The following is a 19,416-nucleotide window of genomic DNA, read 5'->3' on the forward strand; positions in this document are numbered from 1 at the left end:
TTCTGTGGAGTTGATCTTCAGCTTCACAAGAGGAGCATCAGCACTTCTGCTACGACAGTTTACGGATGGGTAGAGGTCTCGGCACCCATACTCACAACCAATGTCTCCAGGTTACACTTTCACCTCCCGATTTTCCAGTCTGGTCCTGCTTTATGTACATCAGGCCTTGATGAAGGACGTTTCTGGATCTGTCGGTGGAGTCCTTGCTCCACCCAAGACGAGGACATCAATCCTCCTTTATCCAGGCCTGGAATTTTTCTGGCGGGTTCAAGAATATTCTTTTTGAGTAAGGTTGTGGCTGCCTTCAGACAATACGTGTTTTGTATGAAAAGAGACAAAGGTGCTCACAATCCTGACAGCATCAGCCGCACTTGATGAATTTAAGAGCACCGCCCTGCTAAGCCGGCCATACAGCACTTGGCAGCAGTCACTAATTGCCTTTAAAGTACCTTCATCAGGCAGGATGGGGCGAGCTGCTGCCAGCTACAGTTTTGAGATGTCCTGCACAAATGACTAATTCATCCTACTCAAACCACACACCACCTAAGTGGCATCCAACCTCGGGATCGGATGCGCTGAATCGCGCTTCTGTCAGACAGACCACCCTGGTGCAGACAGCTTCTGCCCCAAGTCTTGTCGCTTTATCATTAGTGACGTCCCCAGTGCATAGAAATAAGGGTTCTGCAACCATTAACAAAGAATAGGGCATGTTAAAATTCAACAAGTTCCCGGACTTTAGGAGAAGAAGAGTCTGGGCACTCCAAGATGGTCAGACACTCCTGCCTAATAGAGTGGGATATGGCCACCATTGATCTAATATGTATGTCCACCTTTATATATATTATTATGATGCATATACATCAATTTAAAGGGCTTTTTTTCTTTTTTTTTATAATGTAGCAGATGCAGGGTGATTTAAAAAGCCGCCGGCCTGCAGGCTGATTGGGGAACTGCAGGGAATTTGATATATCAGAAGTACCTGCTTATAATGGCACAAATCCGAGTGGCGGCCATATATTCAGAAAATGCTGTATACTTCTCAATATAAAACCCACACCTGACCATTGATCTTAAAGGGGTTTCTCCACGAATAGAAAAGTAGGTCTTAATTGGCCCAGGGCGGCGTAAAAAAACAAACAAACAAAAAACTATACACACCACTTGAACAGTGGTCTTCTGTACTCTGTACTGTGTCTCCGCACACTGAGCTCCTGGCACCATGTGACGACTGCATCCATCTCATGGTACTGGAATATTTTCGGTTGGGAAACAGGGTACCTTCTGCAAGTTATCTTCCCCTCCTTATCCTTCAAAGGTTTCCTCAAGCCTTTAAGCTTTCTTTTAACTCCCCAATCAACATATCGATTTCTAATATTTTCTATCAAATTGGCAATAGAATCCATTCATGCAATTCCATACTATAGCATTGCCACCAATATATTGAACAATCCCCCAAAGAACTGTGAATGCGTAACGGGTGCTAGATTTCATGATGTAAAGACACAAGCTTTCTTTTTCAGAAAAAAAGACGATTAAACTTAATTCATTTGCCGGATGATGCAGTTGTATTAAACTCACCCGTGGCTGCCAGTTTTCATATTGCTTCTGCAGGTTGGCCCCGATGGTTTCCAAAGCTTTCTGGGGACCCATCGCCAGAGGATCTGTGGAAATAAACACATAATAGATAAAAATCCAGCTGCAAACAGCTCAACACAAAAAAAAAAAAACAGTCCAGCACATACCCTAGAAAAGGAGGTGACAAAAATACGCCCTAATGGAAAGACACGGATCTGGTGAGAGGCGAGGGATGGTGATTGCTCAAAAATCCAACCCATCAAACCTTTAATCAATCTATTGGGTGTGTGCAATAAAACCTTTTATAAATAAATGCAGGGTTAATGAACATAGCTATGTGTTTCAGGGGCTAATTCATAAAACATGTTAACTTCTTGGATAAGACAGGGGCCTTCTGTATTTATAAAAACACTTGGAATATAGCTATGGTGACCGCTGCTCAACAGTACAGCCAGCTTGGACAAGCTTATTCTCTGATGTCACTGCTAGACCTCCCTTCTTGAGCTTTTATAACTCTGGTTTGCTCTGACAACCTTGGGGGATTCACAGCCTTCATTGGCCATCCATATTTCATATTTTAGTGGATTTTGCCCTGGAAAGTGTCTTTACTTCACCATAACTGGCCAACAATCAGGGTGGGAGATCATCAGTAAATAATGGAGTCCTCCCCCATTTTATAATTTATGCTGGAAAAGTGAAGGAGTTTGGGTGGACGTCTTGCCTAATGTTTTACTAAAAGACAGCCGGACGGTAAAAAAAAATTAGAAATAAATAAGAAGCTGTTGGATCATCAGTCAAAGCAGATAAGAGGAGGACATTGTATAACAGAACAAGCACAAGCGCTGGCTGGAAGAATGACGGGAATGTTAATAATGTAAAACGCTCTTACCGGAGAAGTCGAAAACACAATTAGTTTAATTTAATTTCAATTTGCAAGTATAAATTCCCAGAAATGAAAGAGGTTAGCTCGTATCAGCGGAGAGACTTTGCAGTTCTCTGGTTGGTTGTCCTATGGGTCGGGTCAACACCAAAATTACATTTATGGCCTTGTAGACGCAAGAGTGATGACTGGTGGATATTAGATGAAGGAGACCTTCACAATAATGAGATGATTCACTGATTCTGAAGTTTGGTACACAGCCTCAGCTCCAACTGGGTGCTTGATCAGTAGCCCCTTTAACCAGAATCTGGTTGGGAGAGGTGCCGTACATAGCAAATACCCAGCTCTTCACTCTGGTAGTAATTTTAGATCCTAATAAGCTAACCTATTCCGATAATCCCTACATGAAGCCCAGAGAAGGGAGAAAAAAATGTCAAAGAACATTGTGTTATTCCCAGGGTTGTGGAGTAGGTAACCCAAACCTCCGACTCCGCAATTTCCCTAACTCCGACTCCACAGCACTGGTCACTACCGAGCATGTACATAAAGTGCAGCACATATTAATCTCAGCTAAAAGCCTAGATCCTTAGGTTAGGAATAGCACAGACATGTTGAGGACATTTCCTAACTTTCATAATGATCTGTCATTGATCGTAATCACAATGACGGAAACTCGAAGGACCACCATTATAGTCAATGTGGTCAGACAAAAGCTGTTTATGTCCATCGTTTGACAGAATGGTCCCCAGCATGGCAGAACCTTTACAGCATTATCAATGAAGGGATTGTCTCATGAAGACAACCCACATATTTATTTGCCCCAATAGGACATGTACACTCGATCGATTCACAGAAAAAACTGACAAAATAAGTTGTTTGACAGGGTTTTTGGAACTGGGTCTGAACCCCTTTAGCTCCACTAATTTATTCTATCACGTAAAGACTTATAGTTTTATTCCAAAAGTCACAGTATAACAGTCAACATGGATTCAGTTACCCTGAGGACCAAAAAGAAGTCTTAATGCTTGCAGCCTACCAGCGGTGATGCACTGAAGGAACATTAGGACGTTAACAAATAGTTTCATTCGAGTGAGCGAACATGTAACTCGATGAATCTATGTTTTACGTCTCACATGTGGCTTCAAATCACAGACAAAAATGTTTCTTTTAACTCAAATGCTGGAAACTGCTTCCAGCTAAAGTGATTGGAGACCGATCATAACGTTACAAGCATTTTTCAGGTGGCCCTTAGGCATAGCACGCTGCTTGACGAAATCACCCGCCATCCATCTAGAAGGAACAGAAAAGCCACTACCCCCCCCCTACATACAGAAGGTATTTGACAAACACAATAACTATATATCACTGCAGGTGACAAACAAATATTTGAGCAGCACTCCCTCCCACCTCCCAAAATTTTTTTTACCGGTATATAAAATCATCGTCATCTTTGAAATAATGGCTAAAATGCTCATAGAAGGTACAGATTCTACTTAAAGAAATGCAGCTGGTAGGGAGACCAAAGAGTATTCCATCTTGGACATTAATGACATTTTCACAGAACATATTGCATCACTTGTTACGGTTCCAGCAAGGAGAGTTGCATTGCGCCCCCTCCCGGCTTCTACTGGCAAACCAGGAATGTCCCAATGATGTCATGCTGCTGGGTCAATTAAACCAGGCTCAAGCAGCTAGATGTTGCCTGAGTATTCAGGTGGCTGGCATTTTTGCAACATCTCTGCCACTTCCGTTTTGCTACTCAGCTCTGTTACATCCAGGTCTCCACCACATTAATTTTGCTGCTTAGCTATTCTGCATCTATTTGCATGACTCATATGATGTAGCAAGGTCCTGAATGGGGGTTTGTCCATTAGAGGACAACCCCCTTTAATATCTGCTCTTCCAGATACTCTGCGATCCACCTCACCTGGAGAGACATAATATGCCAAATACCTCAGGGACACAAACTAATCTGTAGAACAGGATCCAGCCACACTTCCCTGGGAATACAGAGATTTTTCTGTATTTTAATGACTATGAAAATTGTACATTCACGCTGAAGGCATCAAAACTATGAATTAACACGTGTGGAATTATATGCTTAACAAAAAAGTGTGAAACAACTGAAATATGTTATATTCTAGGTTCTTCAAAGTAGCCACCTTTTGTTTTGATGACTGCTTTGCACTCTTCGCATTCTCTTGATGAGCTTCAAGATGCAGTCACCAGGAATGGTTTTCACTTCACAGGTGTGCCCTGCCAGGTTTAATAAGAGGGATTTCTTGCCTTATGTTGTGCAGTCTAGTGGATACAGAGCTAATAGTCCTACTTGCATTATAGCAATAAAAAAGCAGCTAAATAAAGAAAAATGAGTGGCCATCATTACTTTAAGAAATGAAGGTCAGTCAGTCCGAAAACCTGGGAAAACTTTGAAAGTATCCCCAAGTGCAGTGGCAAAAACCATCAAGTGCTACAAAGAAACTGGCTCACCTGAGTACCACCCCAGGAAAGGAAGACCAAGAGTCACCTCTGCTTCTGAGGATAAGTTTATCCGAGTCACCAGCCTCAGAAATCGCAGGTTAACAGCAGCTCAGATTAGAGACCAGGTCAATGCCACACAGAGTTTTAGCAGCAGACACATCTCTACAACAACTGTTAAGAGGAGACTTTGTGCAGCAGGCCTTCATAGTAAAATAGCTGATAGGAAACCACTGCTAAGGACAGGCAACAAGCAGAAGAGACTTGTTTGGGCAAAAGAACACAAGGAATGGACATTAGACCAGTGGAAATCTGTGCTTTGATCTGATGAGTCCAAATTCGAGATCTTTGGTTCCAACCACCGTGTCTTTGAGCGACACAGAAAAGGTGAACAGATGGACTCTACATGCCTGGTTCCCACCATGAAGCATGGATGAGGAGGTGTGATGGTGTGGGGATGCTTTGCTGGTGACACTGTTGGGGATTTATTCAAAACTGAAGGGATACTGAACCAGCATATCTACCACAGCATCTTGCAGCGGCATGCTATTCCATCCGGTTTGCGTTTAGTTGGACCATCATGTATTTTTCAACAGGACAATGACCCCAAACACACTTCCAGGCTGTGTAAGGGCTATTTGACCAAGAAGGAGAGTGATGGGGTGCTGCTACGCCAGATGACCTGGCCTCCACAGTCACCAGACCTGAACCCAATCGTGATGGTTCGGGATGAGCTGGACCGCAGAGTGAAGGCAAAAGGGCCAACAGTGCTAAGCATCTCTGAAAACTCCTTCAAGATTGTTGGAAGACCATTCCCGGTGACTACCTCATGAAGCTCATCAAGAGAATGCCAAGAGTGTGCAAAGCAGTCATCAAAACAAAAGGTGGCCACTTTGAAGAACCTAGAATTAAAGACATCATTTCAGTTGTTTCACACTTTTTTGTTAAGTATATAATTCCACATGTGTTAATTCATAGCTTTGATGCCTTCAGTATGAATGTAGTTTTCATAGTCATGAAAATACAGAAAAATCTTTAAATGAGAAGGTGTGTCCAAACTTTTGGTCTGTACATATATTATTATATCTACTATATATTTGTCTAAGGTTCCATTCCGTCTTTCTGTCCTTCTGTCATAGTAACATATATAGTTAGTAAGGCCGAAAAAAGACATTTGTCCATCCAGTTCAGCCTATATTCCATCATAATAAATCCCCAGATCTACGTCCTTCTACAGAACCTAATAATTGTATGATACAATATTATTCTGCTCCAGGAAGACATCCATGCCTCTCTTGGATCCCTCGACTGAGTTCGCCATCACCACCTCCTCAGGCAAGCAATTCCAGATTCTCACTGCCCTAACAGTAAAGAATCCTCTTCTATGTTGGTGGAAAAACCTTCTCTCCTCCAGACGCAAAAAATGCCCCCTTGTGCCCGTCACATTCCTTGGTATAAACAGATCCTCAGCGAGATATTTGTATTGTCCCCTTATATACTTATACATAGTTATTAGATCGCCCCTCAGTCGTCTTTTTTCTAGACTAAATAATCCTAATTTCTCTAATCTATCTGGGTATTGTAGTTCTCCCATCCCCTTTATTAATTTTGTTGCCCTCCTTTGTACTCTCTCTAGTTCCATTATATCCTTCCTGAGCACCGGTGCCCAAAACTGGACACAGTACTCCATGTGCGGTCTAACTAGGGATTTGTACAGAGGCAGTATAATGCTCTCATCATGTGTATCCAGACCTCTTTTAATGCACCCCATGATCCTGTTTGCCTTGGCAGCTGCTGCCTGGCACTGGCTGCTCCAGGTAAGTTTATCATTAACTAGGATCCCCAAGTCCTTCTCCCTGTCAGATTTACCCAGTGGTTTCCCATTCAGTGTGTAATGGTGATATTGATTCCTTCTTCCCATGTGTATAACCTTACATTTATCATTGTTAAACCTCATCTGCCACCTTTCAGCCCAAGTTTCCAACTTATCCAGATCCATCTGTAGCAGAATACTATCTTCTCTTGTATTAACTGCTTTACATAGTTTTGTATCATCTGCAAATATCGATATTTTACTGTGTAAACCTTCTACCAGATCATTAATGAATATGTTGAAGAGAACAGGTCCCAATACTGACCCCTGCGGTACCCCACTGGTCACAGCGACCCAGTTAGAGACTATACCACTTATAACCACCCTCTGCTTTCTATCACTAAGCCAGTTACTAACCCATTTACACACATTTTCCCCCAGACCAAGCATTCTCATTTTGTGCACCAACCTCTTGTGCGGCACGGTATCAAACGCTTTGGAAAAATCGAGATATACCACGTCCAATGACTCACCGTGGTCCAGCCTATAGCTTACCTCTTCATAAAAACTGATTAGATTGGTTTGACAGGAGCGATTTCTCATAAACCCATGCTGATATGGAGTTAAACAGTTATTCTCATTGAGATAATCCAGAATAACATCCCTCAGAAACCCTTCAAATATTTTACCAACAATAGAGGTTAGACTTACTGGCCTATAATTTCCAGGTTCACTTTTAGAGCCCTTTTTGAATATTGGCACCACATTTGCTATGCGCCAGTCCTTCGGAACAGACCCTGTCGCTATAGAGTCCCTAAAAAGAAGAAATAATGGTTTATCTATTACATTACTTAGTTCTCTTAGTACTCGTGGGTGTATGCCATCCGGACCCGGAGATTTATCTATTTTAATCTTATTTAGCCGGTTCCGCACCTCTTCTTGGGTTAGATTGGTGACCCTTAATATAGGGTTTTCATTGTTTCTTGGGATTTCACCTAGCATTTCATTTTCCACCGTGAATACCGTGGAGAAGAAGGTGTTTAATATGTTAGCTTTTTCCTCGTCATCTACAACCATTCTTTCCTCACTATTTTTTAAGGGGCCTACATTTTCAGTTTTTATTCTTTTACTATTGATATAGTTGAAGAACAGTTTGTGATTAGTTTTACTCTCCTTAGCAATGTGCTTCTCTGTTTCCTTTTTGGCAGCTTTAATTAGTTTTTTAGATAAAGTATTTTTCTCCCTATAGTTTTTTAGAGCTTCAATGGTGCCATCCTGCTTTAGTAGTACAAACGCTTTCTTTTTACTGTTAATTGCCTGTCTTACTTCTTTGTCTTTCTCTCTGTCACGAATATTCATTGGTCGCGGCCTATGTCTATCATGGAATCCAAGTCGCTGATTGGTCTCGCCAGCTGCCTGTCATGGCTGCCGCGACCAATCAGCGACGGCCACAGTCCGATTAGTCCCTCCCTACTCCCCTGCACTCACTGCCTGGCGCCCGCTTCATACTCCCCGCAGTCACCGCTCACACAGGGTTAATGCCAGCGGTAACGGACCGTGTTATGCCGCAGGTAACTCACTCTGCTACCGCCGCTATTAACCCTGTGTGACCTACGTGGCCTATGCAGCGTCAATAGTAAAAACATATAATGTTAAAAATAATAAAAAAATAAAAAATCATTATATACTCACCTTTCGCAATGCTCCGGTGACCACTCCATGCAAGCAGCAGGTTCCGGTGCCAAGGATGGTATGGGAGAAGGACCGCGACGTCATCACAGACCCTGCGCTCCTGCGCGAGAAGGACCTGCCATGACGTCACAGTCATGTGACCGCAACGTCATCACAGGTCCTGCGCGAGAAGGACCTGCCATGACGTCACGGTCATGTGACCGAAACAAGGGGCCCTCGGAAGGTGAGTATAGGTTTATTTTAAATTTTTTAACCTGTGACATACGTGGCTGGGCAATATACTACGTGGCTGGGCAATATACTACGTGACTGGCCAATATACTATGTGACTGGCCAAGATACTACGTGACTGGCCAATATACTACGTGGCTGGGCAATATACTACGTGGCTCTGTGCTGTATACTATGTCACTGGGCAATATACTACGTAACTGGGCAATATACTATGTGGACATGCATATTCTAGAATACCCAATGCGTTAGAATCGGGCCACCATCTAGTGTGTGTGTGTGTGTGTGTGTGTGTGTGTGTGTGTCTGTGTCTGTGTCTGTGTGTATATATATATATATATATATATATATATATATATATATATATATATATATATATATATATATATATATATATATACAGTGGGGCAAAAAAGTATTTAGTCAGTCAGCAATAGTGCAAGTTCCACCACTTAAAAAGATGAGAGGCGTCTGTAATTTACATCATAGGTAGACCTCAACTATGGGAGACAAACTGAGAAAAAAAAATCAAGAAAATCACATTGTCTGTTTTTTTAACATTTTATTTGCATATTATGGTGGAAAATAAGTATTTGGTCAGAAACAAAATTTCATCTCAATACTTTGTAATATATCCTTTGTTGGCAATGACAGAGGTCAAACGTTTTCTGTAAGTCTTCACAGGGTTGCCACACACTGTTGTTGGTATGTTGGCCCATTCCTCCATGCAGATCTCCTCTAGAGCAGTGATGTTTTTGGCTTTTCGCTTGGCAACACAGACTTTCAACTCCCTCCAAAGGTTTTCTATAGGGTTGAGATCTGGAGACTGGCTAGGCCACTCCAGGACCTTGAAATGCTTCTTACGAAGCCACTCATTCGTTGCCCTGGCGGTGTGCATTGGATCATTGTCATGTTGAAAGACCCAGCCACGTTTCATCTTCAATGCCCTTGCTGATGGAAGGAGGTTTGCACTCAAAATCTCACGATACATGGCCCCATTCATTCTTTCATGTACCCGGATCAGTCGTCCTGGCCCCTTTGCAGAGAAACAGCCCCAAAGCATGATGTTTCCACCACCATGCTTTACAGTAGGTATGGTGTTTGATGGATGCAACTCAGTATTCTTTTTCCTCCAAACACGACAAGTTGTGTTTCTACCAAACAGTTCCAGTTTGGTTTCATCAGACGATAGGACATTCTCCCAAAACTCCTCTGGATCATCCAAATGCTCTCTAGCAAACTTCAGATGGGCCCGGACATGTACTGGCTTAAGCAGTGGGACACGTCTGGCACTGCAGGATCTGAGTCCATTGTGGCGTAGTGTGTTACTTATGGTAGGCCTTGTTACATTGGTCCCAAGCTCTCTGCAGTTCATTCACTAGGTCCCCCCGCGTGGTTCTGGGATTTTTGCTCACCGTTCTTGTGATCATTCTGACCCCACAGGGTGGGATTTTGCGTGGAGCCCCAGATCGAGGGAGATTATCAGTTGTCTTGTATGTCTTCCATTTTCTAATTATTGCTCCCACTGTTGATTTCTTCACTCCAAGCTGGTTGGCTATTGCAGATTCAGTCTTCCCAGCCTGGTGCAGGGCTACAATTTTGTTTCTGGTGTCCTTTGACAGCTCTTTGTGCTTCACCATAGTGGAGTTTGGAGTCAGACTGTTTGAGGGTGTGCACAGGTGTCTTTTTATACCGATAACAAGTTTAAACAGGTGCCATTACTACAGGTAATGAGTGGAGGAAAGAGGAGACTCTTAAAGAAGAAGTTACAGGTCTGTGAGAGCCAGAAATCTTGATTGTTTGTTTCTGACCAAATACTTATTTTCCACCATAATATGCAAATAAATTGTTAAAAAAAACAGACAATGTGATTTTCTGGATTTTTTTTTTCAGTTTGTCTCCCATAGTTGAGGTCTACCTATGATGTAAATTACAGACGCCTCTCATCTTTTTAAGTGGTGGAACTTGCACTATTGCTGACTGACTAAATACTTTTTTGCCCCACTGTATATATATATATATACACATATACATATACATACACTGGACAGACTACAATTCCTAAAACATAATAAATTGGGTTCAGTGCAAGATGTGCTATAAATGTTTTCATAATATGGGAAAGTAATGAGATGTCCTGTAAATATATGTTCTGTTCCTGATCTAAGGATGTAGGCTTTTAGTTGAGATGAATCTGTGCTGCACTTTATGTACATGCTCAGTAGTGAGGGAGTGATGTGGAGTCGGCGTTGGATTCGGGAGTCTGAGTCAGGATAACTGAGGATTTGGAGCCAGAGGTTTGGCTTACAGACTCTACAGCCCTGGGCCAAACAGGTCAATTATACCATCTCTTCTAACTGTTTCGCGTCTATCGAAACCCCACCTCTTCCTTGATTAACAGCTCTAGTCAAAAGTGGGTAGAAAAAAAATGGACGACAAGTCAGTGGAAAGGTGGACTCAACAGTTTGGCCATGCTAAGGGTGCAGTGAGCACCTGGGCTTGGGTTTAGCAGTAATTTTCTGCTGATAAGTAGCTTTAAAAGGCAATTAATCTGTGATTTTTTTCATTTTTTTTTTTAAGGATAACACCCCCTAGATTCTTTTTTGTTGGTGTTTGTCTTCCAACTTGTTCTATAATTTTTTTCCGGAGAACCAGGTTTTTGCCACTTATGAAGCTGTCCTTAAACCACTGATCAAAGTGAAGCTGAGAGGACAGGAAATGGTGAAGTATTTCATGTCACTTAGAATTTACCCTGTTACATGCTTCTCTCGTCTCTCAATTTAAGAGTGAAGCGATCGTTTCTTGGTTTAATGAGCTGGAAATCACAGCCATTACAGACGACTTAATTCTCCGTCTGAATCCGAGCTCCCCTCCACACTGACGTCCAACCGAATCCAGGGAAACAGAATTAGGTATTTAATCATCTAAATCACAATGGGGAAAAGGTTTTCACTTCCTCGCACGACTGCTTTCTCGAATATAAACATCAAGAGGCCAAGCCGTAAATTTCTTGCAAGGTGCTACGGAACGACGAATACCCTTTACGGGATGCCATGTGTTCCACTAATACATTTCCAAGAGGGTTGTACGTTAAAAGCAGGCGCCCTTCATATCTGGAGAGTGCGTTCATTAATTTGATACTGGGTAATGTATTAGCTGCTACTACAGATGTCATTCGTGATGAAGCCTTCAAAGAAAATGAGATTTCAGTAAAAGGCTGGATTGTATCAGTCACCAAATGCAGCTTTTTTTTTTTTTACTTTATGACAAAAATATAAGAACCTGAAGGGGAAAAATATTATATTATTTATATTAATCCATCATCCAATAGTATAAGGGCTAAATTCTTAGATGAGGAGACCTCTAAGAAAGGTACGTCTTAAAAGGACAAATCATTTGTATGCCTGTCAAGAAACAAGGCATAAGAGAAAAATCAAAATTAGTCATTAGTGTGGGGCAGGAGAAACAGGAAGGGGACAAACCCTTTTAAAGGAACCTACCAGGACAATTTTACTACTGAAACTTATGGCATAGCTGTCTAGATTGCAGCACAACAATCAAAACGATACCTGTCTCGTAGAATTCTGATGAGACCGGGCTGAGAAATGAAGCTTTGAAGCCTGTGCAAATTTGTCTAGAAGTGCACTCCCATTTGGGGGCAGGACAATGACCTCAGGGTGTTAGCCACGCCCCCCACTGCATTGTCACGCTAGCTTGCATGTGGTTTCAAAGCACAAATTCTCAGAGCTGGTACATCGGATCTCTACAAGACGGGTAGCATTTTTATTGCAGTTCTAGGACCTTTAAAGCCATACTACTTGTTTCAATCAGAAAATAGTCTTGACACGATCCCTTTAAATCCATGCAAATCAGGCAATGTCAAAGAAACCTCTCTCTATGAGCTGGAAATGACGACTAAAATGTAAGAAAAAACAGATGGTGGTTGGCTCTGAAAGGGATAAGTAATCCTTTGAAGAATGTCGCCTTAGTATAAAGTTTCTGGAGAACATAACAGGCCAAAGAGCAATATAAACACTATGGTCCCCAATTCGTTGGAGTAAGGTGCGCCAAATTCATTAAGGAGAATGAAAATGAATGAAAGGATTTGGTGAATCTTTCAGCTACCATGCTCCAGAGACCGAAATGTACAACAGTCGGGGGCTGACATACATTTCTATAGGAACCTACAACCCCTCCGTGGTGTAAATTATGATGAATTTGTCAAACGTGCTTGGTCATGCTCCGTCCGAGCTCTGCTCACTTTTCAGAAACTGGACAGAGCCGTCACGGACTGCTGTAAAAAGACACAAAACAATTGTTTTTAAAAGAGAGTTCCACAAGAATTTTGCTACATTTCAAGCAGTTTTACGCCAGAAGACTGTTGAAAAACTGCTAGATGAATCGGGCCTGTGGGTACATAAAATCTGATCTGAATTCTGCATTCATCTTATTGGAGGGAGGGGAACTCATTAAATTGAGTAAAGGGTTATTAAGAACCCGCCTCTTCCTGGAAAGCATTAGGCTGAACATGGGGACAAGCCACTAATAAGAAGATCCTAATGAGCGCAGCTTCATTACAATTCACAAAGAATGATCCCGGATCTGCACGGCCCGTTGAGTCCTCGTGAGAGGAGGATTAGAGGCTTAATTCAGTCTTGTGCAGTGTGGCACTGACGGATGTGTGAACAGGGTGTTAACTGCTTGGTGCCTCTACTTGGACTTACTACCAAGCAGAGGGAAAGCTGGCGTGCACTCAGTCAGCCAAGGGACGTGGTGGGAGACGGGATGTGGGATCCCATAAATATTTGGACATACAGCACTTAATTTAGGTTTTCTTCTCCCCCAGAAACCCATATAGTGTTGAAACGTTGCTATTATTATGGCATTTTTGCTGCACCTTGATGACTATGTCCGTATCCACCACACGTCTGAATTTGGAATAAAATATTAAGCGTTTACATCCTTCAACATAGAGTGTGTGGTGAACTTCTCCATATACTTCCTTTGCTACTGGCAAAATCTATCCAAAATGTCAGAAGCCCTTTGAATTAAAAGGGATTCTCGAGAATATGTAAAACTTTATTTGATAACAGGGCGACACTTGCCCATGGGTTGTGTATGGTATTGACACTTTGGGTGCATGAGACTAAACATCATATGTGGACAGGAATGGCACTGTTTTGGGAAGAAAGCAGACATTTTTAATTTCACTAAATATGGCCAACTCATTTCCTGCCACTTCAGAAGTCTCCGTTGGTTTCTTCCTGCAATGATCGCGCAACCTCTGCAGCCAATCACTGTAAATGTCAGCATAAGTGCTGGGGCCAGTGACTAGCTGCAGCAGTCATCATGTGAATCATGTACAGTATTTGACTGCCGCAGGCACAAAGTGGCAGGGACCAGTGAAGTGGTAGAGGATTAAAATTGATGAGTTTACTTTTTTTTTCTTCTTTATTTATGTCATTTCTTACTACATCTTTATGTATACCCACTTTAAGCGTGAGGATATGCCATAAATGCCAACATGAAGGAGTTCCACCTATTTCCATTAAGGGTAAAAAATAAAATCACATATTCTCACTGTCACTAACCTATATGGTTTCCGTGCAGACCACTCCAATGGTTTTTGGCACAACAGGAAGCAATCATGTTCTGATCGTCCGGCACCTGGAAATGGCTGCATCAGTCAGGTGACTGGAATGGCGCAGAATGACGCATCATCAGATGACGTGGCGCTCTAAGCAGCCCATCGCCAACATCATATTCTGTCCACTGGTGGCGTGTGCTTGAGCCAAAAGCGTTCATGCAGGCGAGTTTACAGAATATTATTTTTACTAGCTCTTGCTTCTGTGAAGTCCAACACACACACTAATTTGTACTTATTTCACCTTTACTTTGATATTTTATACCCCTTTAAACATGATAAATTCTACACAAACCAAACCAAGTTATAAAATCAATATATTTTTATTACCAAATTATTAACATACATCAAATAGGTAGACGATAACAACAAGGCACATACCAAACTCATGTGTGAAAGGACCCATATACTGTAGTAACAGAAAGGGCTTGCTAGCAGACCTACATAAACATTGCACCTTTAAGGTATTTAGATGGCATTTTCTCAAAAAATTGCACAGTGCAAGAAAAAGTAAATATAAAAGGGGGATCTCTAGTGCATATGACTCCAAACTACATAGTCGCTACAACGTGTGGTGAGATACCCATTGAAGGAATGCTAGACTCATCCATAGAGAGTCTGTCAGTATGTGTCTAGTGGCAGCCCCGACGCGCGTTTCGCGTGGGCTTCCTTGGAGGACCTTTAAACATGTTGCTTTCTAGTGGCTGTCGGGGTCCTAAGACCCCCACTGATCGTTCAAAAAGCTGCTCCGACGCGCACAGCTCATCTGGCAGAAGCGCTACGTTCTGGCATGTTTGCGCACAGAGAGCAGGTATATGGACCCACAGACTACTGTGTGCACAAGCTATAATGCTGCTTTCATCAGATTCTTAACAGCAGGAAAAAAAGTAATGACGCTTCCCAGTCATTCACAAATAAGTAACATTTATTCCAGGCTTGCGCGGTTTTTTTTTTTTTAATATAAAAACTTGCCCTGCATGAAAATAATAAGAAAAGCGAAGCGCAGTGTGACAGGCATGTTCCTCTCCTTGGGAGATGGATTTACGTTCCTCATTTTCAGTTGTGCTACATAACTTGTGCTTTGAAACTGAAATCCCTTTAACCTGCCCGCATGATGTCCATTATGCACAATGTGAACGCTGCATGGCAGCGCACACCTCGCAGCCTATTCTCCCCATCCCCCATCCTGAAAGAAAACCCTTTCTTTCTTGCATGAAAGCAAATATAACTACTAAAATGTTTTTTTTTTTAAATGCTTTCCAACTAGCGAATAATGCCTGACCATAACATATTAAGGGGGAGAGACACCTGTCATTCCGAGAGTGGGTGACGGTATATAAATGGAAATCATCACCTAGAATACCCATCTGGATCCCCCAGTTCCTATGTGTCAGGATAACAGATTTCGACAACATGTTGCACATACTCCTACAATGCTAATTGCAAAAAGCCTGACAGAGGGGAGATCCATCATATTATACAGGTCCCTGGCACTGCAGCATCAGCAGAGATGGCAGATAACGGTCACAATCCTACTGTCGCAGGTCTCCATTAACTCCACTGCACAGATTTCCTAAAAGAGGTTGTCTGATGTCCCTGCTCCGGATATGTGTTACCACTACGTCCAGATGATTACAGAAGACATTTCTGCACCCTGCACAGTATGTAGGATAAACTCAGACAACCATATTTGATCTGCTGGATGAGGTCTGACAACCATGTGCTCATGCACCAGCTACAAGATGGACTTATGTCTGGACTGCCTCAAATGGAAAAACATTCCCAAGCTATTACACGTTATCCAACATCCAATTTTAGGTGTGACACTGTTTTGGAGAAAGACATTAAAAAATATCCTCCTTTTATTCTGCATCTAGACAACATGCTGCTTTCCAGCTGTTGCAAAAATGCAACTTTCAGAATATTAGAGTCCACAAAAATGTGGGCAAACTGCAGACTTATTTGACTTCTACATTCATTGTCCTATTCACACTGGCACAAGTATTACCGTATATACTCAAGTATAAGCCGACCTGAGTATAGGCCGAGGCACCTACCATATTTTTCGGACCATAAGAAGCACTTTTTTTCCTCCAAATTTGGGAGGGAAGTGTGGGGTGCGTCTTATGGTCCAAATGTAACATGTGGTGAGGGGGCATCGGCTAGTGGGATCGCACTCGCAGGAGGCAGGAAAATGTCCCTGCTGCAGTAATCCGGCGCTGGGGAAACCACGTGGTCCCGATGCTTAAAGTGAAGGAATATTCATTAGCCGCTTCCCCGCCCACCTGTCAGCGCAGAGCAGCAAATGAATATTCCTTCACTTAAAAAGCTGACACACATGGTTTCCCCAGCGCCGGATTCCAGCAGCGGCTGGGGAGATCATGTGTCTGGTGGAGGAGGCGGCAGGAGCAGGGTGCCAGAGAAGACAAGATGGCCACATACCTGCTCTGCTGAGTGCTCCGGTATAGGACCTGTGGTGAGGTCATGAAGAGGGCAGGCTGGAGTATCACATGACAGCACAGAGCCCTCCCTCTTCATGATGTCATCACAGGTCCTTCAGACATGGCACTAGAATCTGCAAGATTCCTTTTATGACCTGTGGAGAGGCAATAAGAGGGAGGGCTCTGTGCGGGCATGGGATGCTCCAGCTCTTCTTTACTTCACCACAACGTGGCTGGCTGCGGGACCTGCACAGCCTGAACAAGTAAGAATTAATTAAAAGGTTAGTCAATACAACACATCATGTTATTTACGTTATTAAATATTTTACCACAATTTTTTGCTCCAAATATTTTTTCCCTATTTTCCACCTCTAAAATCTAGGTTTGTCTTATAGTCCGATGCATCTAATAGTCCAAAAAATACAGTAATTTTGCCACGAAAAACTGTGTAAACGTATTGACTCGAGTATAAGCCAGGTATGCATTGTCCCTATCCTGCTATGCATGGCTCCCCAGTCCCTGTCTGCATGGCTCCCCATCCCTGTCCTTGTATGCATGGTTCCCTCATGGCTGTCCTTGTATGCATGGCTCCTTATCCTCGTCCTTGCATGCATGGCTCCTTATTCCCTATGTTTGTATGCATGGTTCCCATAAAAAAAAAACATCCTACTTACCTCGCCTGCCTGCCCTCGCTACATCTCGTTCCAGCACCAGCAGCTCTTCCGGTCGAACGACCATGTGGACCCGCTCATTAAAGGTAATGAATATTAATTTCTCTTTAGCAGTGGCACAGGTTTTAGCCACCTGCCTCTGTGACCCGAAGCTCTGTCGCTCGCCCTCTCCCGCCATCTCTCTGGGCCACTTGACTCGTGTATAAGCCGAGGGGGGGGGGGGGAGGGGGGCGGGGGACGGAAGAAGGAGGAGGGTGGTTGGGCGTTTTCAGCAACAAAAAAAAAAAGTGCTGAAAAACTCGGCTTATAGATGAGTATGTACGGTATATATTTCACCACTTGCCAAGTGTCCCTTTATCCTCCACATCCTACAGCAGCAAAGAAAGAGAAACATGTCCTCCAATAGTGATACACAGTGGAATCTAATTACAGTCAAAAGTTTTATCTTAATGACACGATCGACTCATTCATCAGTACATGTATAACCACTTTTAGCGACATCATCTCCCTGAATAAAAGTTTTGCCTTGTAACTTCTTCCTGGGACATGTGCCCCAGATGAAGGATAATGGTGAAACCCTGAGTCAGACAGATGACTTTGATACAATTTTACATGTACAGTTGAAAGAGTCAATTATGTGATTAAAATAAAATCCTTGGGCGATAACTGGGTCACAAGGAGGATCAATATTGGAGGACACGATCCTTTTCCTCCTTTGCTGCAAGGCGTCAAGGGTAAAATGACATTGGGTGAGGATGAATGCGCAGTGGTGGTGAAACACAAAATACCTGTACCAGTACACTGGTGGTAGTGTGAATAAAACCAAAATGCTTTCTTGGGAAGAAAAGATTGAAGATTCAGATAACAATGTATCTAGTGCAAATGTTCGTGAACTATTGACTTTCATAGTCTGACCTTGTTGCTGCTTGCAGGACGTTCTTGGGTTTTGGGCTTGCAGGGGTAGGCTCATACCCCAAGTGTTGGATGCCTGTGGTCACTTCCCTCATCACTAATGAGCACAGGATAAAGCCTCTCTGATGCTGCTGTTCCAGCGTTGCTTATTGCAGGGGCGGGTTTCGAAGTAGATACTATTTTATTGCTGCAGAATCTTATTACAATATGTCAGAGTTTCAGATGTTCTTTACGCAGTTATTTAGTTACTGGTTAAAACAAGATGAATAACGTGGAAAACACCAACATAATGGAGCTGTGACACTGATCTATGTAAAGAGAATATCACCACAGGGATAAACAGCCCCAAATTCTGCATTATGAGACACAGCTAATTTGTCAGTGTCTGGCGGATGTCCCGTTTGATAAATCAGCCCGCATGGTAGAATCCACAATTTACAGAAGTAATGTATTTGGCTCATTAAGGACTAACCTTTAACAGGCAACAGAAATTATTGTGAAAAATCGGAGACCTGGGATCTTCAAGGATTACATCTGGAAGCTAAATACTGTACACAGGAGGCTGTTATATCGTCCTCCATCATAATAAAGCACATGTTCACCATATTTTTTTAATGCTTCAAGGCAGTTTAAATGAAAAAGTAAAGCGACTTTGTTAATAGGCTTTGTGTATACAGTCCGTATGCAGAACTATAGATCTCCATGGTAACAGACTACTAAAAACTATGTAGTCTGAGTCTACAATACCTTCCATCACCATTTTAATTTCTACTGATCCTGCAAATATAGGGTATAGCAGTAAAAAATGACTCCACAATCAAATGCAGTCTGATACCCTGGAAACAAATAGGTCTGCATTGGAGCTGTAGGCTCAAATCTAGAGTTGGACAGATTCGCGGCTCTTTAATCTATTGGCCAGGAGAGTAGTTTCAGGGTCTCTAGATGTGAAGCTTGCAAATCATATACTTTCTGGTATCTTGAGCATGGCGTTTGATTAGTGGAGCTGCCACAATGTCATCATTGAGCCATGAATGCTTGTGTCGGGGTTCCTGGAAGGTAAGCGATTCGGGACCCTCCGG

At 42.6% G+C, this 19,416-nt stretch overlaps 1 protein-coding gene across 2 annotated transcripts in view; it reads right to left on the reverse strand.

Moving 5' to 3' along the window:
* RPTOR (regulatory associated protein of MTOR complex 1) overlaps positions 1 to 19,416 on the reverse strand; it is a 318,041-nt gene that overhangs the window by 207,657 nt on the left and 90,968 nt on the right. For both annotated transcript variants that reach the window (XM_069750796.1, XM_069750795.1), the window contains exon 3: positions 1,579 to 1,661. In XM_069750796.1, coding sequence (XP_069606897.1) covers positions 1,579 to 1,661 — 83 coding nt within the window. The remainder of the gene's footprint in view (positions 1 to 1,578; positions 1,662 to 19,416) is intronic.

Source organism: Ranitomeya imitator, chromosome 2 (assembly GCF_032444005.1).
Source record: "Ranitomeya imitator isolate aRanImi1 chromosome 2, aRanImi1.pri, whole genome shotgun sequence".
NCBI classification, from domain to species: domain Eukaryota; kingdom Metazoa; phylum Chordata; class Amphibia; order Anura; family Dendrobatidae; genus Ranitomeya; species Ranitomeya imitator.